This window comes from Mus musculus, chromosome 10 (assembly GCF_000001635.26).
Source record: "Mus musculus strain C57BL/6J chromosome 10, GRCm38.p6 C57BL/6J".
Lineage (NCBI taxonomy): Eukaryota > Metazoa > Chordata > Mammalia > Rodentia > Muridae > Mus > Mus musculus.
This window is the reverse complement of record NC_000076.6, coordinates 62,274,146-62,295,888: the sequence shown is the minus strand read 5'-3', so window position 1 is coordinate 62,295,888 and position 21,743 is coordinate 62,274,146. Positions and strand designations below refer to the sequence as shown.

Below are 21,743 nucleotides of genomic sequence, written 5' to 3'. Positions count from 1 at the left end.
AGGCACTGGCACCAATGCTTGCTACATGGAGGAACTGCGACACATCGACCTGGTGGAAGGCGATGAGGGGAGGATGTGTATTAACACGGAATGGGGAGCCTTTGGGGATGATGGGTCCCTGGAAGACATTCGAACAGAGTTTGACAGAGAGTTAGACCGGGGATCCCTCAACCCTGGGAAACAGCTGTGAGTTAACTTTAATTTCTGGCTACATTTCTGATTTAGGAGGCATTGAGCAAAAGACTGGGCTAGAAAACCAGGTAGTCACAAGCCCTGTCACCCATCAGTTCCTCCCCCCCCCCCACACACACTGGGTGGAACCTAGGGCCTCAGCAGTGCTAGGCAAATACGCTACCACCAAGCCACATCTCCAGCCTTTAAATGCTTTTATTTTGAAACAAGAGTCTTACTAAGTCGCTTAGGTTGGTCTTGAACTTACACTCCTTCAGGCTTTACCTGCTGGGTAGCTGAGATAACAGGCCTGCGCTACCCTTCTTCAGATGTGCATGACTGGACTGTGCTTGCTTGGTCAGATGCCTGGCTGTGAAGTTCATGCCATTAAAAGGCAAGATGCCTTAGCGTGTAAAGGCTCTTAGTGTGTATGCCCAGCAACTCTGGAACCCACATTAAGGTAGCAGGAGAGAACCAAGACTTTTGTTTTCTGAGACACATACACAATAGTAGTAGTAGTAGTAGTAGTAGTAGTAGTAGTAGTAGTAGTAGTAGTAGTAACAGCATAACGATAATAATAAGATTTTTTAAAATTTAGGGATGAGCTATGGCTATGTGGTCAAGTGCACTGACTGCTCTCCCAGAGGACCTGGTTTCGATTCCCAACACTCACATAGCAGCTCACAACCATGCATAGCTCTAGTTCCAGGGTGTCTGACTCCATTTTCTGACCTCCACAGGCACTAAGCACACACTTAGTACACAGATAAATAGTCAGGCAAAAACCCCATAAATGTACATTAATATAATAATTAAAGCTCTTAAATAACATTCTTTCTGCTTAATCACCATTCGATTGGGATGTAGCTCAGTTGGCAGAGCTACCTGCCAGGCATATCCGAGGCTTCGTCCCTCTCATGGGTACAGTGATACATGATTCTGTATTCCCATCATCAGTAGGTGATAGGAGAGGGTCAGAAGGTCAAGGCCATCCTGTGCTCTTATAGCATGTTCAAGGACAGCCTAGGCTATGTGAGACCTCATCTCAAATGCATAAACGAATAGCTTAGGAACCACCAGACGGAGGCAAATGTCTTAACCACTCAGTAGCCAGATTTCATGGTCACGTGTCCTCTGTAGAGCCTTGAAGGAAGGCCCTGTCTTACTGTCACCCAGATGAGAAGACTCTAGGGCAATGGTAACAGAAGTGATGTGAGCCAGGCAGCCAGGCCCTGCTTGCCTTCTGCCAGCTTGGGGCTTCCAGCCTAGACTTCACAGGACACCTACGACAGGAGCCTGAGCAGTAGCCGAACAGCCAGGCCACAGACGGTGCTTTCCTGCCAGGGAGCATCCACTCTCTGGATCTGGGTGAGCCTGCCTGGGCCAGTCAGGAACAATAAAAGCTGTGTTTGAAAGCAGGCTTGTGCTGTGCTGACAGGCCAGGGCTGGATGCTTGGGAGCCCAGTAGCATCTTTGGCTTGCTGGATGGCTCTGCCTGGAACACGTTGTTTTGCTGTGTCACTGCCAACTCTGGGAGTGCCAGCTAACCAGCCACCCTCAAGAAGAGGCCTCTGGTCTACCTTGCTTAGAGGTTCCTTAGGGGGAACCCGAAGGTTCCTGATCAGCCATACTCTGAATCTGACTCAACTATGGCATTAGGCCCCAGGAGCCCCTGGACTGCGTCTTCTGCCTGGCGTGGGTTAATCTCCGTCCACAGGCTCTTCTCCAGTGTTTGGATACAGAGAGGTAGCTTCAGATATGGAGTCACACCCCAGACCACATTCACTGTGCTATTGGCCCATCCCTGAATTCATTCAGAGCACAGTGTGTGTGTGTGTGTGTGTGTGTGTGTGTGTGTGTGTGTGTGTGTGTGTGTTGTGTGTGTGTGAGCTGATTGGTTTTCATTTACTCAGCTCCTACCCCTGGCCATGAGGGTGAAGCTGGAGATGCAGCAGAGTTGGTCCAGCGTCTGCCTAGCACTCATGCAGGAACTCTGCAGCTCACAGGAAGGAAATGTTGGAGTACTGAGTTGGAACCCCAGTACTGTAGAAGCCAGGCCTCGTAGCACACACCTCTAATCCCAGCCCTCAGAAAGCAGAGACAGGAGAATCAGAGATTCATGGTCGTTCATCCTCTGCTCTGTATCAAACTTAAGAGCAGCCGGGCTTTGTGGGAATTTGTCTCAGAAAAGAAAGGAAAAAAAAATCCACAAAAAACAAACCCCATCAGATGTAGAGACAAGTTGATCGTATTAGCTCTGACCTAGTTACCAGCTCCAGATCTCATCTCCCGCACCCCTGCAGTGAAGCTCTAGAGCTCCAGAGCTAAAGGGACCGAGATTCGAACCCACATCCACTGTTCCTGTCCTTCCCTGAGTGGGGGGTTTGACCTCTCTGAGCTGCAGCTTCCTCCAGGGAGAATGACCTCTGCCGATGGCAGGCCAATGCACTGAGGCCCTTACCTCCTGACACCTCTCATCTCTGTCTTCATCATCTCTGTCTTCACCATCATCAGCCCCCAAGGCCGTGCCCCACACTTGTACAGGGACTGGAGAGATGGCTCAGCAGCTAAGCTTTTACGGAGGTCCTGAGTTCAGATCCCAGAACCCACGTCAGGCAGCTTGCAACCGTTCTTCGTGGTCACATATGCTCTGGCACACAGACAACGCACAAGACATGATTAATCATTTCTAAATATTTATCTTAGTAAAAAAAAAAACCCCAAATATACAAATATCCCCCTACCCCCATAGAGAACAGCTTTGCCCATCTTCCAAAAGAGGACATTTCCTTCCTGTGAGCTGCATAGTTCCTGGCTACCTCTATCCCTCCATCCCTGATGGGTCTATGATGAACAGATAGGAATGACAGCTCTGTCATTCAGTCATGTGGCACATGCCTTTAATCCCAGCACTTGGGAGGCAAACGCAGGTGGATTTCTGAGTTCGAGGCTAGCCTGATCTACATACAGAGTGAGTTCCAGGACAACCAGGGCTACACAGAGAAACCCTATCTAACAAACAAACAAAGAGATGACCCTTTACACTTGTCACCCCCAATCTAACTCCTAACATTTCCAGGCAGCCTTCCTTGCATGTTCCTGCCCTTCAGTGTCCTCCTGGGTGGCCACTCTGTTCAGACTGTGGAGACTGGGAGCTTGAGAGACAGACACGGGGGCGGGGGTCCCCTCTGTTCTGCTGCCCCCTCCTTGGATGCTGACACTGATTCCTGTGGCATCGACTCCTGCAGGTTCGAGAAGATGGTGAGCGGCATGTACATGGGGGAGCTGGTCCGGCTGATCCTGGTGAAGATGGCCAAGGAAAGCCTCTTATTTGAAGGGCGCATTACTCCAGAGCTGCTCACGAGGGGCAAGTTCACCACTAGCGACGTAGCCGCCATTGAAACGTAGGTACCATCCAGGGCCTTGGAAGGAGGGCAGGGGCCTGTTACCTCTTGAGATTTAAACCCAGGGGTCGGGGGAGGGGAGGTTTCTTCTCCTCATGTGCCAGGCCGCCTGGGCCCTTCAGGCCCTCAGCTGACCACTCCAGCTGGTCTCCCTGCCCACACTTTCTGGTACAGTCATTAAGAACAGCCCAGGGCTCTAAAGAGATGGCCTCGCACGTTCAGCCCCCAGCACGCACATGGCAGCTCACAATAATCTGTCTTTATTTCCAGGGGATGGGAACTCTCCCCTGACCGCAGGTGGTACCAGGCATATATGAGGTGCACACAAGACACCCACAGGTATAAAAAGAAAAAAGTTAAAAAGAAAAGGGTTTAGCACAAGTGCTTTATGGATAATTTTGTGTGGTTTCAAAAACAGTCCCTTCTGTCACCCTCACACACCATACATAAATACACACACACACAGCACACTACATATGCATCACACATACAAATACACACATCACACAGACACACAGACACACACACACCCTGGGTAAAAGCTGGGTCCAGGCAGCAGATGACTCCAGTGTCGAGCAAGGGTCTGACCAAACCTGAGCCTGGATTCTTAGAATTCCCCCTTAGTGTATCATGGCCTTTCCCAAACTGTGTTCTAGGAAACCTAGAGGTGTCTAGTCAACGACTGGATGGTTCTATGGGAAATACTAGTTTATAACATTCATTAATTAGAACGCTAATTAATGTGATTAACCCATCATTCCCCAAACACTGGTTCATAGATAAAGTCAGAGTTTAGGCAGCATCCTGCCCTCTGCCCTCTGGCATCCCATAGGATGCTCAGGAGCCACCATCTCGACTCTGAGAGGTGCACAGCATGGTGCAGTCTATATGAGCCCCTTGCTGCGGGTGGCTGCTGTGTCTCAGTGGGCTCTAGTCCTGCTTCTGGAGGCTTCCCACAGCCGTGGAAGGCCATCAGCAGAGACAGAAAGCCGTGAGGCTGCTCTGTGCCACCAGTCCCCACATGCGTCGACTGCCAGTGTGCCCTCTGGTCCTGGGTATTTACCTCCGGTTGGCGGAGCTTCATTCACTTCGGCTCTGACAGTCATATGCACAGCCATCTCTGTGGCTAAAGAGGCTGCTGGGTGGCTGAGGGCTTTTCCCCCCGATTTATTCTCTGCCCACACTGCGTGTTGGAGTTTGTTATCGGGTCATTCTCCTTCGGTCCCAAGATTCCGTTTGTGTGTGTGTGTGTGTGTGTGTGTGTGTGTGTGCTGTAACTTAACTTTACAGTCATTGGCGAAAATGAGTCAATGGCGAAAGTGAGTCAGGAAAGTGCCTGCCTTCTTCATCTTGGCCTGTTTCTGCCACTGGGTCTTTGGTTACTGAGAACTACAATGCCAAAGGGGTGTGGGACAGACAGATGGACAGACAGACAAACAGACCTGAGAAAGATTTTTAAGACTAACCATGTATAAGAACAACAGAGCCATACAGTACCTCTGAATGAAACCAACAAAAGATACGCAAGACTCATAGGCAGAAGATTAGAATTTTACAGACAACATTGGTACGTTTGTGTAAGCAACTCGGAACGCTCCATGGGGAGAGGATCCCCTCATGTTATGTTAATTAACCCCCAGGTAAAAAAACCAGCTCTTTCTCCACCTGCTCACAGGCCACGTGTGCGGTCTCCCCTTTCCAAGGCCTGGCATGAGGTACCTGGCCTGGTAGCATTTTCCACCAGCCAGATCTCTCTCCTGCAAGAACCCCACCTCAGGCATTTCACAGAGCTGCACCCACACCAGGCCGTGCCATGGGTTCTGCCTTCCCCAGCTTTGCTTCCCGATTCTGGCACTCTCCACAGCCTGCCGTGAGCTTGAACTCTTAAATTTTGATATCTTACTCTCACCCACCTCCCAGGGATAAGGAAGGCGTTCAAAATGCCAAGGAAATCTTGACCCGCCTGGGAGTGGAGCCGTCTCACGATGACTGCGTATCGGTCCAGCACGTATGCACGATCGTCTCCTTCCGATCAGCCAACCTGGTGGCTGCCACGCTCGGTGCCATCTTGAACCGCCTGCGGGACAATAAGGGCACGCCCAGGCTGCGGACCACAGTTGGCGTAGACGGTTCTCTCTACAAGATGCACCCACAGTGAGTCCTCCGTGCATTAATCCCCCCATCTGAGGCCAAGGCCCTCTCCAGAAGGCAGACTTGCGTGCTCAGGGTACGGTTTGGGAAGAAACACCTGGGAAACAAGGCTAAGAGTTGCTCATCTTGGACGCCTCACTCCAGCGCCTTCTCACATGTTGCTTCTGCAGTCCGCTTTGGTCTCTTATCTCCCAAGGCGAGACAGAAGTTTCTTCAGACAGGAACGTGAGGTGTAGTGTCCCTACAGCTAGGTTGCATTGTATCCGTTTACCCTGTTAGAACTGGAACTTGGTCATAGGTATTCCTCATTTTTTTTGGTGATTGTTAATTGTTGTTGTTGTTGAGACAGTGTCTGATGTAGCCCAGGCTGGCCCCAAACCTGCTGTATAGCAGAGGTTGGCTTTGAACTCCTGATCTTCTGGCCTCTGCCTCCAGGTGTGTGCTGCCATGACCGGTCGCATCCATTGTTTCAGAAGCTTCCGATATAATCCGTCAGCCTCAGACATTGCTGCTTCAAATGGGCCCATGTCGGCTCTTGCCGTCTGAGAGCCAGAGATAGCGTCATCATGAGGGGTCTTTACAGACTGGGACAGGCTTCTCTACTGAGCTGCCTTCCTTTTTTATTTTTATTTTTTTTGAGAGAGGGTTTCTCTGTATAGCCCTGGCTGTCCTGGAACTCACTTTGTAGACCAGGCTGGCCTCGAACTCAAAAATCCGCCTGCCTCTGCCTCCCAAGTGCTGGGCTGCCTTCTTGCTTGCTCATGGTGTTGGCCCTTCCAAGCTTCAGAAAGTCTCCCCGGCCATTGACAAAGTGACTGAAACTTCTGAAATGAAAGCAAATCCTGAGTCTTTGCTGAGGTTTAACGATCTCTGACCATGGCACTGGGTTTTGTGTGAGTGCAAGACCGAAGCTCGTATTTGCAGATTCTCAGCCTTCACACTGGGACACTTGCACAAATACATGCATTGAAGTAGTTCCTGGATGCCAAGGGGCTAGCAGTAGGCTAGCTGGGTGATGCCAGCTTCCAAGTTCACAGTTTTGTGTGTGTGTGTATGAGTGTATAATAAATATATGTATATATGTACATATATACATATATATTATATATTATTTATATATATTAAATATATACACATATATATTTAAAAGATACTTGAAAGAGAAAATTAACCATTCCTTTCTTTATCCTTCCCCTTTCTTTTTGGTCCCCTTAAGAAGCAAAGTCTCATTATGTTGGCCAAGCTGTCCCTGAAACTTGTAGGCTTCAAGTAATCCTTTTGCCTCAGCTGTCGAGTAGCTGGGACCACGGGTCTATGCAACTGCATGCAGCTTTTTCTGTGGAATTCTTGGCTATTTTTTTTTTCCGACAAGAAAGCCTAAAGGTGTATAATATCATATTAAAACTGGTGTAACTAGTGAGGCCCTTGTCTAAAAAATCCAAGCAAAACAAAACATCTCTAGGCGGTAAATCAAATACACACGACACCAGCTCTATCACCATAGCGAGTCCTCAGGATACAGTCTGGTGGTGTTAGGGTCATCCATGCTCCAAAACTACTTCTCTTCTGTTTGCACCTTCACCTTCTTTTAAGAACTTATTATTTTACGTGCATTAGTGTTTTGCCTACACACTTGTCTGTTGAATCTCCTGGAACCGTAGTTACGGGTGGTTGCTGGGAATTGAACTCAGGACCTCTGGAAGAGCACCATGTGCTCTTAACCACTGAGCCATCTCTCCAGCGCCCACACCTTCACATTTTAAAGAGTAACTCTGACCCGGGGTGACTGCTCAGTCAGGAAAGTGCAGGTTATACAAGTTGGAACACGGGATGCACTTCCCTAGAACCCAAGACAAGTGTAACAGCGTGCACCTGTAATCCCGGGGGAGGGTAGATCTCTGGGGCCTGCTGGCCAGCAAGTCTAGCCTGTTGGGGAGCCCTAGATTCAGGAGAGACCCTATCTTTAAAAATAAGGTGTGGCGCGATTAAGAAAGATGCCTGATATTAACCGTGTCCTCCACGCCTGTGCTCACATGTGAGCTCATGTATGTATACCTTACTCATGTGCACCCATCCAGGAGCGTGCGCATGCTCAAAAACAAAGAATAACTCGGAACAGGTGTTTCCTCATTTCAGAATTACTAGAAATTCGAGGCCATTTTCAAGAGTTTCAAAAAGAATAGAAGCCATTCTTGACCCGTCCCTTGGAGGCAGTGACTGTTGGTCTTTTGGGGAAATGGCTTTTCCTGTTTCCTTTGGCCTGTGGCCATCCATAATGTAGACCACAGGCTCTGTCTCACACTGGCCTAAGCTTTTCTTCTAGAAAAGAGGAAGATCCAAATGAAAAACAAACAAACAAAAAAAGCGAAGTAAACAAAACCACACAAAAAAGGTTATTGAGCCTGGCTCCTTCATTCATGTGTGGTTCCTCACTAAACCCATTCATTTCCCAGCCCCACCCTCAGCCAGACTCTGGTCTTCCTGGAGTCCAAGGTCAGTACTGGCTCAAGGTCACTTGCCTCAGCATTTGCCCTTGTCCTTGGGTCTGACTCTGAAGTGCTTGCCTCTGGCCCCTGTGGTACAGGGCTGTAATATAGCCTTGATAGACCCCCTTTTTGATCATTTGAAGCAAAGTCTCTCTCCCTCTCTCTCTCTCTCTCTCTCTCTCTCTCTCATTCTCTCTCCTAATTGGTTATTTTTATCTATTTACATTTCAGATGTTGTCCCCACTTCCCCCTCCGAAAGCACCCCCCCCCATATCTCCCCTCCCTTGAGCAAAGTCTTGCTATGCAGCTCCTGCTGGCTTAGAACTGACTCTGTAGCCCAGGTTGGTCTGGAGTTAGCAAGTGATTCTGCCTCACACAAAGATGGTTTGGGCCCTCGAATTTTTTTTTTTTTTTTTTAGATATTTTCTTTTTATACATTTCAAATGCTATCCTGAAAGTTCCCTATACCCTCCCCTACCCACCCGCTCCCACTTCTTGGCCCTGGCGTTCCCCTATACTGGGGCATATAAAGTTTGCAAGACCAAGGGGCCTCTCTTCCCAGTGATGGCCGACTAGGCCATCTTCTGCTACATATGCAGCTAGAGACATGAGCTCTGGGGGTACTGGTTAGTTCATATTGTTGTTCCACCTATAGGGTTGCAGACTCCTTCAGCTCCTTGGGTGCTTTCTCTAGCTCCTCCATTGGGGGCCCTGTGTTCCATCCTATAGATGACTGTGAGCATCCACTTCTGTATTTGCCAGGCACTGGCATAGCCTCATACGAGGCTGCTATATCAGGGTCCCTTCCTCTCTTTTTTTGTTGTTATTGTTATAAGCAGTTTTAGGTAATTTTTTTTTTTTTGTATTTCATGCATTGTTTCTATGGCATGTACATAGAGGCTGCATAAGCAAAGAGCAGTAGCAGAATGGAATCAAAGCGTTCTGACAGGAGAGTTCGAACCTGGCCCAAGTATGTAGCCTGGTCCAGCCCTTGTGGCTCACCCACTGCCACCTTCTCCCTCAGGTATTCCCGGCGGTTCCACAAGACCCTGAGGCGCCTGGTGCCTGACTCGGACGTCCGGTTCCTCCTCTCGGAGAGTGGCAGTGGCAAGGGAGCCGCCATGGTGACCGCTGTGGCCTACCGCCTGGCCGAGCAGCACCGGCAGATTGAGGAAACCCTGTCCCACTTCCGCCTCAGCAAGCAGGCACTGATGGAGGTGAAGAAGAAGCTGCGGTCAGAGATGGAAATGGGGCTGAGAAAGGAGACCAACAGCAGAGCTACGGTCAAAATGCTGCCTTCTTATGTTCGGAGCATCCCAGATGGGACTGGTGAGGGCTTGTTGGGGCTGCCACACCTCTATCCCAGGAAGAGGGTGGGGTAGAGATGGGGTTGGATAAGGGACATATTAGAACCCTCTTGAGGATGCTGTTGGATTGGCCATGTCTAGTTTTACAAGAGCTGGAATCTTACCCAACCCAGTGCAGTTTGTGTGTGTGTGTGTGTGTGTGTGTGTGTGTGTGTGTGTGTGTGTGTGTGTGTGTGTGTTTGGGGACTTAGAGCACTTCAGTTTTCCTAGTGGGACTTCCCAGGCTGGTGCTCTTTGTAAAACCGTGTTAGAAATGGAAAATGGGAAGCTTGCAGGGCAGTACACACCTGTACTCTGAGCACTCAGGAGGCTCTAGAGTTGAAGGCCAGCCTCAGCTACATTGTGAGTTCGAGGCCAGCCTGGGCTACATGAGATGAAACAACAGAAGAATTCACATGGTCCTCATCTTTTAAGTAGTGTCAGGGTATGTGTGACCTGGGGCTTTGTATACCTGGGCTGGTCGGAGAAGCATCCGCGACCCTCACTGAGCCTAGCTCCATGGTGACACTGAAGAGATTCTTAGGTGGAGCCTCAGAATACCAACTGTCTGGGATAGAAGACACACCTTCACCTCCATGAGCCGCTGCTTGGTGAGGCAGAAGTGGACCAGGGATTTCTCAATTTTAGTGCTATAAACCAACCACTGTTCAGTGGGTCAGTGGGTCAGCTGTGGGATTCTGCTAATCCAGGCCAGGGTCTGCTGACCTCTGCTGGGGGTCAGCTGAGAAGCCACCCTCTCAGTCTTTACTATATACCCGATATAGCTGGCCTTGGGTTTCCCACCCATGGGTCACTGTGCTCTGCTGCTGGACAGAAGCAGAATCTGGAGGCCGAGGCCAGGGCTGGCCCAGCTTTGCCTATGCCACTTCCCTTTGGGTTCCAGAATCCAAAAAGAAGAGAAGCAGGTTCTTCCATTGTTTTCAATGACAAGAGCCATAGGTCCAAGCTGAATGGGGGCGCACGCACCTTTAATCCCAGCACTCGGGAGGCAGGCAGAGGCGGGCAGAGGCAGGCAGATCTCTGAGTTCAAAGTCAGAATGAGTTCCTGGGACAGCCACAGCTACACAGACCCTGTCTCAAAACAATAACAATAGCAACAATAACAACAAAAACAACCATACACCCACATTGCAAAGAGGGAGGGGAGGCTGTGATCATTTTTAGATTCATACATTGATACAAATTATGCATTTTTATATGAGGGTCACTAAAATGAAGGTACGGTTGTCAGGCTTTTAAGTGACAGTGAAGTTCATTGTGCCTAGTGGTTCCCTTCTGGGGCCACCATTCTGATGCCAGCCCAGCTTGTGACTCAGAGCCTAGACCGTGCTGTATACCACAGGAACCATTCATTTACAGTCATCTCCGTAATGCCGGAGGGGGCCGGTCTGGGGGGTTACTGGCCACTAAGATGCACGCAGCCGTTTGAGGCTTTTTCTCTGTGTTCTTCCCGGTGACAGAGCATGGTGACTTCCTGGCCTTGGATCTCGGAGGAACGAATTTCCGAGTCCTACTGGTAAAGATCCGTAGTGGGAAAAAGAGAACAGTGGAGATGCACAACAAGATCTACTCCATTCCCCTGGAAATCATGCAGGGCACCGGGGATGAGGTAAGGTGGGCCCGGCGCATGCAGGCCTGTGCAGGGTGAATCCCACACCTGGCCAATGATGGCACTGGTGGTCATGAGATAACCCGTGTCTGCCACATAACATTGTAGCTGTGCCCCTAAAGCATCAGACCCTTTGAGCCCGTGATACTCCAGTGACTGGGGAGTTCCTAAAGAAAACTGTTTATGTGTGTGTGTGTGTGTGTGTGTGTGTGTGTGTGTTTGTGTGTGTGTGTGTGTGTGTGTACATGCTAAAATTGTGAAACCAAAGAGAGCCCGGCTAGTCCATCCCTTTTCTCTTCCAGCTGTTTGATCACATTGTCTCCTGCATCTCCGACTTCCTGGACTACATGGGGATCAAAGGCCCCCGGATGCCTCTGGGCTTCACCTTCTCGTTTCCCTGCAAGCAGACGAGCCTAGATTGCGTGAGTGTCTTTCCTGTGGACCTGACAGTGTTGAGTTCCTTTGGCTAGGGTTTCCTTCGACCTCGCGGGTATCCCTGGATGTCTGGGACAGCCTTACATGTCTCATGGGTCCCTCTCTCCAGAATGTCCCTAAGACCTGTACTCTTGAGCCGTTGTTTGCTAGGTGGCAGCGGCAGTGCACACCTTTAATCCCAGCACTTGGGAGGCAGAGGCAGGCTGATTTCTGAGTTTGAAGCCAGCCTGGCCTACAGAGTGAGTTCTAGGACAGCCAGGGCTACACAGAGAAACTCTGTCTCAAGAAGCCGAAACAAACAAAAACACTGGAGCCATGACTTTTGAGAACCCCTGGGGCCTCCGGGCACAAAGAATAACTTTCAGTATAGAGCTTTGCACGCGTCTTAGGAGCTCGCCAGGTCTTTGCTTCTTTCGTTCCTCCTCAACCCCATTTTCCCTCCACTCCCTTATCCCAGGCCACCTTCCAACTTGCTCTGTAGCCACAGCCTTCTCTTCTGACACCACTGCGTCCTCCTCCACACCGGGGGTTTTTGTGTACTGGGGAGTGGCACCTAAAGCTTTGCCCATGCTAGGCAAGCACTCTGCCAGCTAGCTACATCCTCAAGCCCTTGGCAGCTTTCCTTGTGGCTGCTAGTACAGCAAGGTGCTGGATGCCTATAGGCCCTGGGGCAGTGCCCTGTTAGAACAGACCTGTAGTAAATGCTTGCTCAATCTATGGGATGAAAAGGGTCCCAGATGGGCGTGGCTCTCCCCCACTGCTGGAACTAAGGTGTGGGTACAGGTGGAAGGTTTCTGTTAGGGTTCAACACAGGACAAGTCTCACTCTGTAGCTGTGGCTCCTCCCACACTTTTCTTCCAACCCCTACCCTGAACCTCCTGGGGGCTGGGCTTCTGCTCCCCACCCCCCCTCGCCCTGATTTCTATATTTCTCAGTCCTTTTGGTTATACTAGGCTCCTTTTTTGGATGGTGACTCCTCTCTTGCTCTCCCTCCCTGTCTCTTTTCTTGGTCCTGCCTAAGTCAACTTGCCATGTTTAGCCTGGGCTCCTTCCTCTGCCTGCTTTCTCCCTGTGTCTACTATAAAAATCGTCTCCACACTTTCGGAGTAGGCATATATCCTTCTCCTCTTATTTCTTGTTTCTTTTTTTTTCCATCCATTTACAATCTCTGTCCTTAGGGGTTTCCTATGGCAGTGCCAGAGTCAGAGGCACGTACCAGCACTCTGCCACTGTGCGGGAAGGGCCAGGCCTGGGTGGGCATACTGTGTGCAGAGAGCGAGAAGGTGATGCTGAGTCACTGAGGGAGGAGCCAGCCTGTCTGGAAGATCTGCAGGCAGCCCTGCATGGCGCAAGTGGAGACACGGCCAGGGAGGGGCCCGAGGGGATGGTTTAAGGGCTGATTGGCAGCCCCGGGAGAGCTAAGTAAGGTGGTGTCAACAGAAAAGCTCCAACCTAAGGAGGTTGTCTACAGCCATGAAAACAGGGATTGAATAATTCCAGACAAGCAACATCAAAAGGAGGGAAGTGCATGCACACACACACACACACACACACACACACGCACACACACACACATATACATGGACACATAGACACGGCACACAGACACATACATCTAACATCAGTTGACTCTCTCTAAACATTTTTTTAAAGGCTGGGGCTTATGTTGCCCAGGCTGGGAATCTGTCACACAGATTCCTTGTGTGGCCAAGGATGGCCCATCATTTCTAATCCTCCTGCCTCTTCCTCCCATGGGTTGGGATTCTGAGTGCCTACTATCACACCTGATTTGTGCAGTGCTGGAGATCAAAGCCAGGGCTCTGTGTTCTCTGGGCAAACCCTCTACCAACTGAGCTACATCTCTGCTCCTAAACTCTTGTTTATTGCAGGTCTGATTTTTTTTTTATAAGATCTCATTATATAGCTCAGGCTAGCCTAAAACTTAACTTAAGTACCCCAGGCTGGTCTTGAACTAACAGATGATTTCTTGCTTCAGTCTCTCAAGTGCTGAGATTCCAGGTATGAAACAGATGCACACGCACACTTGTGGCATTTTCCCCCAGCAGTGTATAACTTCAGACCTGTGAAGCCTAAAGTCGGCCTATAAAGTAACACTGTTACTGAATTTTTGCATTCCTTTAAATAAGCCAACCTTATGTGCCTCCATTTCTCCATCTGTGAAGTGGGTTTAGAAAGCAGATGTCTGTGAAGATGGTGGGAGGGGCCAGCCCACAGGATTCCACTCTTGCTTTACAGCCTCTGTGGTTATTGCCCGGGAGGTAGGGTGTCACATTCTCCTGACTGAAAAGTGACCTGAAGGTTACTCACCTAAACTCTTTGGGTGCCTTTCCTGTTTTAGGGAATCTTGATCACGTGGACAAAGGGATTCAAAGCCACCGACTGTGTGGGTCACGATGTAGCCACTTTACTGAGGGATGCTGTAAAAAGGAGAGAGGTAACTTAATCCTTTTAAGATAATTTTTGCCTTGCGTGGGGCGGGGGAGGGTACAAAAATTAAGCTTGCTTTTTTTGTGAAGAATTGGAACACCACAGGAGCATGCGATTTGGAAGTGTCCCTGTCCCCACGCCCGCCCCAGTCACTGCCAGGCGGTCAAGTGACATTTGTCAGTTTTGTATCATTAAGGGATGGTAATATGGGCTGGTGAGCTGGCTTGACAGCCTGCCACCAAGCCCGAGGGCCTGAGTTTAGTTTCTAGGACCCATGTGGTGGAGTGAGAGAATCCTTTCCTGTGGTTTATCATTTGACCTACACACATGTGCTGTGTGTGTGTGTGTGTGTGTGTGTGTGTGTGTGTGTGCACATGTGAAAAGGATGGTACACCCAAAGAGAGGTAAAATCATGACTCATAGGGATGGAACAATGGAAAGTTCCTGAGGGCCCATACAGCCGGGAACTGCCAGGCATTTCAGAGTGCAAGCACCGTCGGGCATGGATGGCCCTGTTGGCTGGAATAGACTTATAGACAGTATTGCTACTCTGTGTCAAGTTATCGAACTCAGTCAGGAAACCAACCCTGCTTCCCAGAAGTGTCCAGTCCACAGCCTGGACTAGCCGGATTCAAGCCAGGCCCAGCTGACCCTTCCCTACATCCCTGTCCCCTTCTTTTCAAAGGAATTTGACCTGGATGTGGTGGCTGTGGTCAACGACACCGTGGGCACCATGATGACTTGTGCTTATGAAGAACCTTCTTGTGAGATTGGACTCATCGTGGGTAAGTACCGTAAAAGGGTCTCTTCTCCAGGAAGGGGATGTTGGCGTTCCCTCTGTGGTACAAACCCAACAGCTCAGTCTTTAGTGGGGGAATGGTTGATCTTGGGTACCATTTTTACCTCCTCTAGAATTCTGTATAAAGGCAGGCTACACCCCAGCATGCTACAAATCCGTTAGGATTGGACCGTCAGTCAGGAAGCTCTCTAGGAATGAGGCACAAAAAAAAGCTCATGTGTCCTGGGTAGATGGAGTGGGGTGCCTGGAACCAGACCATGCGCAAGAGCCTCAGAGCTGCAAACTCAAGGGCTAAAAAGGAAGTAGAGACCATCTCCACTCCTGACCATGTTTAACTTGGAAGGGCCACTGTGCTCCTGGGGACCATTCATCGTCTGTAGCCACTGTCTAAGTGACCCCAACCCTGTAGGTTGTCGTCTTGTGAGGTCTACACCTCAAGAGGATTAAACTGTATGTGTGTGTGCCACACAGTGCCTATGGAGGTCCAAGAGCAACCATGGATGTTGGATGTTGGTCCTCACCTCCACCTGCTGATATAATAAAATAGCCTAACAGAAGCAACCTAGGGGAGAAAGGGTTTATTCTGGCTGCCGGTTCCAGGTTACAAATAGGCAAGAACTTGAGACAACTAGTCACATTATAGAGTAGAAAGAAATGAATGTACAGATTCACTTATGCTCAACTTGATTTTTCCCCCCTCTTACCCAGTTAGGACCCTTGCCTAGGGGATGGTGCTGCCCACAGTGGGCTGGGTCTTCAATTCACATAAGATGCTCTTTCCACCCAATGCAGACAGTCCCTCATTGAGACTCTCTTCCCAGGGTGATTCTAAGTTGTGTCAGGTTGACAGTTCACGTTAACCACTGCACTCCCCAAACACTTTCTCAGTCACTAATACCTGCAAGCACTTATAGGACATCTTGAAATGTCACTGCCGCCTCAAGATCATTTCCAGCATCTGAAGATCAGGATGCTACTCACACAGGCTGCCCTCTGTACTGGGGAAAGCCTTTGTATTTGTTATTAAGCTACTTGAAACAACTGTTGAAATAGAAAATCAGGAAGCACATCTATCTGAAAGGTATTTGGCTTCTGCCCCAGAGATTTTATACCTTTCTTCCTTTTGGCAAAGCATTCACCACCGAGCCTTGCCCAGCCCAGCCTTTTGCCTGTGGATGGGCGTAGGTGAGACCTGCAAACCCAGCGTGACTGGGCATATTCTCTTAGAGGCCAGGCCTCACCTTCCTGCCCTATGAGGGGAGCTGGTGCCAGGATTCAGCCAGCTTTTTCTTGCCTCCATCAACCGACCTCTTTGTTTAAAATTCTTATGGCCAGGGAATACAGTTTACATATATTGGCTTTCTTTGTGTCTTCTATTTCCAGGGCTCCTTTTTTTCCTCCTTGTTTGTACTTTGGGTAGAAGGGAACAGAGAAACCAGAAACAATCCAGTGGTAGGGGAGGGTGGGGAGCCATTCCCTTGAATGGAGGGAAAGCTCACTCATATCCCTGCAGGTCTTGTTACAGTGTCAGAAGTGGTTGCCTGGTTGCTGAGAAGGCTTTATTGTAGAGGTGAGGGAGACTTCAGCCAGAGGCATCTGGAAGGGGCCAGACTGAACAGGGCTAGCAGAAGACACTGGGCCAGGAGAGCAGAAGTGGAGGGGGTTGGGGGAGAGCCAGAGGGGAGAGGAGAAGGGAGGGAGGGAGGAGAGAGAGGTAGGGGGAGGGAGGAGGGAGGAGAGGGGGAGAGGAGAGGGCGGGGGAGAGGAGAGAGAGTGTGCTCAGTGGACAAGATGGCTGAATTATATATAAGAAAGAAAAGCTTGGGGGGAGAGGAGGTGGTTATGGGTAGGGGGCGGGGTGAGAAGTGTGGGAGGAGCCACGGGTACTGGGTGAGACTTGTCCTGGGTTTCTCTGAGACCTAGCAAAGATCTTCATGAGTGCAGGCTCCAGGGCATCTGTGGGAATGCCCCCTTGATTGAGTTTTCAGTCTATGCAGTAGGACAAGCTCAGTGACCACAAGCCAGAGGTCACGACGTTAAAACTGCCGTATGCTAGGCTGGGAACGGGGACCTCAGTGGACTGTGTGGCAGGGCTAGCAGCCGGGATCTCAGTGGCTAAAGGTGCCTGCTTCCAAGCCTCCTGGCCTGAGCCCAGACCCCAGGTTCACTGCACAGTAGAGGAACAGAACTGAACTCCCCTGCAAGGTGAATTCTGATTCCATACACCACAGTTTTAAAATAACTAGTCTGCTATGAAAATGTACCTCCCATTTTGTGTCCACAGCCCCTTGTGGGCTAAAACAGCACCAACCGGTGCTCCTTCCCAGTCTTAGGGGATACTGTGTAAGATATGCTCTAGGGAGGTTAAACATGGAAACCAGAGGCTTCCTGGGAGCCACACGCCACCCAGAGGAATTCTCCTTGTCTTAGAAGCAGCAGATCTCCTATGGTGTCAGTGTATTGTCTGGCTTTATGTTTTATGTCAATTTGACACAGGCTAGAGGCATCAGAGGACGGAACCTCAACTGAGAAAATGCCTCTGGTAAGATGGGCTGCAGTCAGGCCTCTAGGGCATTTTCTTAACCAGTGATTGATGCAGGAAGGGCCCAGCCCGTTGTGAGTGGTGCCATCCCTGGGCTGGTGGCCCTGGGTTCTATAAGAAATCAGGCTGAGCAAACCATGGGGAACAAGCTAGTAAGCAGCATCCCTCCATGGCCTCTGCATCAGCTCCTGCCTCCAGGTTCCTGCCCTGTCTGAGTTACTGTCCCGAGTTCCCTCAGTGATGAACAGCGATGGGGAAGCATAAGCCAAATAAACCCTTTCTTCACCAAGTTGCTTTGGTGTTGGTGGTTTCAGCACAGCAGTGGTAACCCTGACTACAACAGTCTGTGGTACCAGCAAGGAGCCGCTTGCTCAGCAAGGCAAGGAGCCCCTGAGCAGAAAGGTGGGAAAGTCCCAGCACTTCCAAGCTTGCTGACTAGATGTAGTCACAAGAAGTGAATGAGCAACCAGGCGATGTGGTGCACGCCTTTAATCCCAGCACTTGAGAGGCAGAGGCAGGCGGATTTCTGAGTTCGAGGCCAGCCTGGTCTACAAAGTGAGTTCCAGGACAGCCAGGGCTACACAGAGAAACCCTGTCTCGAAAAAAAAAAAAAAAAAAAAAAGAAAGAAGAAGAAGTGAATGGTGGAAGGACAAAAGTAGACAGTCTCCTAGCTACTGTGTGTGTGTGTGTGTGTGTGTGTGTGTGTGTGTGTGCGCGCACACGTGCGAGCACAAGCGCTGCTCATTTGCTTCTTGTGACTACATCTAGTCAGCAAGCTTCAAAGTGCTGGGACTTTCCCACCTTTCTGCTCAGCGGCTCGTTGCCTTGCTGGTACCACAGACTGTCGTGCACGCGTGTAGCAATACATTCCTCTGTTGTAAGAGCGTATAGCAACATAAATATAGCCCTGCACAGGCCAACAGGTTAGGCTTTAGGCAAAATGGTGGACACTTGAGGATTGCTGCAAGTTCAAGGCCAACCTAGTCAACATAGTAAGTACCCAGCCGGCTAGGGTTTGTTTTAAAGATCAACCAACCCACCCCTCTTTGTCGTTTACCTCAGATTTGCCATTTAAACGTAAGTACCCAGATACAATGGAAAAACCAAATGTTTTGTTTGTTTTCAAGAAATACACCCAGCTGGACGGTAGTGGTCCATGCCTTTAATCCCAGCATTTGGGGGCTGGGGGTGGGGGGGGAGCGGGGCAGAAGCAGGTGGATCTCTGTGAGTTTGAGTCCAGCTTAGTCTACAAATCAAGTTCCAGGACAGCCAAGGCTACACAGAGAAACCTTGTCTCAAAAACAATCAACAAAAACAACAAAAAACAACCAAAACTCTATAGGGCTGGAGAGATGGCTCAGTGGTTATGAGCGTTGGCTGCTCTTCCAGAGGACCAGAGTTCAATTCCCAGCAACCTCATGGCAGCTCACAACTGTCTGTAACTCAAATTCCAGTGAATCCAACCTGCTTACCCAGACATAGCGCAAACACCAAATGTACATTTTAAAGGTCGGGGAGGGAGGGAGGGAGGGAGAGAGGGAGGGAGGGAGAGAGAGAGAGAGAGAGAGAGAGAGAGAGAGAGAGAGAGAGAGAGAGAGAGAGAGAGATTGAGTAATGGTGGTGCACACCTTTAATCCCAGCACTCGGGAGGCAGAGGCAGGTAGATCTCTGAATTTTCGGCCAGCCTGGTCTACAGAGTGAATTCCAGGACAGCTAAAGCTATACAGAGAAGCCCTATCTCATAAACCAAACATAAATATATGTATGCATATATGCACACATATATAATGTATGTGTATGTATGTATGTATGTATGTATGTATGTATGTATGTATACCTCACCCATATACACACTGGTGAGGGCTGGGGATGTAGTTCAGTTGATAGAATGCAAGTAACTCAGTCCCTTTTTGCCAAGGATCAAGGATCATTGTGGAAGACGGGGCAGATGGTTATAAGAGCCAGAGGTGGTTGGCTAGTCTAAAAAAAAAGGATCTTTGCACACATGACAGGGCAGTTGCACACATGAAATCGGAGGCTCTGACTGCAGGCAGATCCTGTGCAAGATCAAGGCAGACAAGATCCCAGCATAGTCGAGGGGCAGGAGGGTCACGATCCCACCACTAGCTGAGGAGCTATTGGCCGGCACTGCACCTGATGGCTGCTGGGGGGACGAGAGTCAGGGTTTCAGTTTTCTCTGGAGATGGGGACCCTGAGAAAACCTCCCTGTGCTCCAGTACCGGGTCCTAGCCCACATGCAGGCAGCATCAGCTGTGCTCAGTGGGCGTGTTTAGATGGCACCACAGAGAGTTGAGAGGGAAAAAGTGATAGAGGATGGGGGAGGGACTGGAAGAGAGGGGGTATACTTAATCCAAATCTGTGTGTGTATGACAACTAATTTAAAAATTGTAAGCAACCCTTGCCCTGCGCATCAGAGCTCCCGGTGTGAAGCCCCCCTACCCCACCATGTGTTCATCTCCCCGTATGAAGCCCCCCAGATATGAAGGGTGTGAGGACCCTTCCTGAGTGCGAAGCCTCTCCCCCAGTGTGAACCCCAGGTGTGAAGCCCCTGGTGCCAGCCCCATCATTTCCTTCTGTCCCCATGTTTTAGGGACTGGCAGCAATGCCTGCTACATGGAGGAGATGAAAAACGTGGAGATGGTGGAGGGGAACCAGGGCCAGATGTGCATCAATATGGAATGGGGTGCCTTTGGTGACAACGGCTGTCTGGACGACATCAGAACAGACTTCGACAAAGTGGTGGACGAATATTCTCTAAACAGTGGGAAACAAAGGTAATCAGCCTGTTGGGTGCCCGTGAGTGGGTTGGCTGGATTCTATGGCTGCACAGGGGCTTGGAAGCCCATCCCTTTGTTATAAGTGGGTTTTTGATTCCTGGTATGGGGTAGGATTATTCCTAGAAGTGACTGTGACAGTGGACATGCTGCCTAGTTTGCCCTTTGGGGACTGAAGGAGTTTAGCCATGCCTCAAAGGTCTCTTACCTTTGAGGACTTCAGTGGGTGAGGTAGACTCTCTTCTCACTACAAGATCCTGCGCCCCCTTGTGGCTGCTCAAAGTTTTGCAACTCAGGTCATGTTGGTTCTGAAAGAACAGTAGCCACTTAGCAATGAGGTGACCGTTCCAGTCTTCCAGTACGGTTCTTATTCATTGGCATAGCCTGGACGAGATGATCTGAGTTATGTCCTTTGGAAAATAAATTGGCTTCAGTTTAATCTTGAAAGTGTTGGGGCTCACCAGACTTGCCCCATGCTGTTAACCACAAAACCATCAAAAGCCAACCAACCAACCAACCAACCAACCAAAACCATCAATATATGAATACAAAAACCAAAGAACTTTCTCTCTGTCCATTTAAGACTCCACTGAGATATTTTTTGCTTAGTCTGGAACTGCTGAGGGCGTTGTACTGTGCTGGGCTGGGGTCTAGGCAAGGCACTCGTTCCCCGTCTTCTCAGGACCAGGAGTCACTGTGGTGGTGGCAAGAGAGAGAGAGAGAGAAGGGAGCCTTGTGTGTGCTCTGTAGAAGGGTGAGGTGAGAGAGAGCCTGGGCCTGGAAGAGTGACAGTCTGGGGTGACCCTCTCTGGGGTGTGGCTCATGGCTGAGAGCGGAGTGGAATGGACCAGGCAAAGACAACCAACGAGGCCACCTAGCACGGCTTTCTGTGACTGCAGGGGGCATCAGTGTGGGGAGGGTAGAGGGCTTCTTAGCCCCTGTCAGCATGCTCGGGGAGGCACAGGACAGGTATGTGACCGAGATCATACCCTTGGCTGGCCGTCATAGGTCCGGAGTGGCTGTTGGTCCCAGGGCGAGTGGTCCTTCTGCTCAGTGCCCTCCCTTCCTCTCCACTCAGGTTTGAGAAGATGATCAGTGGAATGTACCTGGGTGAGATCGTCCGTAACATCCTGATTGACTTCACCAAGAAAGGCTTCCTCTTCCGGGGACAGATCTCTGAGCCACTCAAGACCCGAGGCATCTTCGAGACCAAGTTTCTCTCTCAGATCGAGAGGTGAGCAGGGAGGGGAGGAGTTTCTGAGCACCATTTTGCTTTCGGCGAACTCCAAACTCGTGTCGAGAGTACTTCACTTCGCAGAGTATTTTTGAGGCTCATCCACTTTGGGTCCTCCCTTTTTAGGGCTGAGTAATATTCCATTGGATGGACCTATCACGTTTTGTTTTCCCGCATCTGCTACTGTCTGGCAGCTTGGGTGGTTCCCTTAAATGACTCTCTGAACATGGGGGGGGGGGTTGGGGAGTAAACATCTGTTTGGTCCCTGCTGTCGTGTCTCTTATGTATATACTCACAAGTG

The 21,743-nt window shown here is 49.9% G+C and overlaps 1 protein-coding gene across 9 annotated transcripts in view; it reads left to right on the top strand.

Annotated features, from left to right (window-relative positions):
- Window positions 1–21,743, top strand: part of Hk1 (hexokinase 1) — a 111,066-nt gene that overhangs the window by 84,032 nt on the left and 5,291 nt on the right. For 7 of the 9 annotated variants that reach the window (NM_001146100.1, XM_006513243.4, XM_006513245.3 and 4 more), the window contains 10 exons: window positions 3–186; window positions 3,420–3,575; window positions 5,496–5,729; window positions 9,237–9,541; window positions 11,040–11,188; window positions 11,491–11,610; window positions 13,983–14,078; window positions 14,757–14,856; window positions 20,025–20,208; window positions 21,287–21,442. In NM_001146100.1, the coding sequence (NP_001139572.1) occupies window positions 3–186; window positions 3,420–3,575; window positions 5,496–5,729; window positions 9,237–9,541; window positions 11,040–11,188; window positions 11,491–11,610; window positions 13,983–14,078; window positions 14,757–14,856; window positions 20,025–20,208; window positions 21,287–21,442 (1,684 nt within the window). Of the gene's footprint in view, window positions 1–2; window positions 187–3,419; window positions 3,576–3,845; window positions 3,915–5,495; window positions 5,730–9,236; window positions 9,542–11,039; window positions 11,189–11,490; window positions 11,611–13,982; window positions 14,079–14,756; window positions 14,857–20,024; window positions 20,209–21,286; window positions 21,443–21,743 lie in introns of all 9 variants that reach the window. The other 2 variants (NM_010438.3, XM_030244904.1) reach the window with 1 other exon arrangement.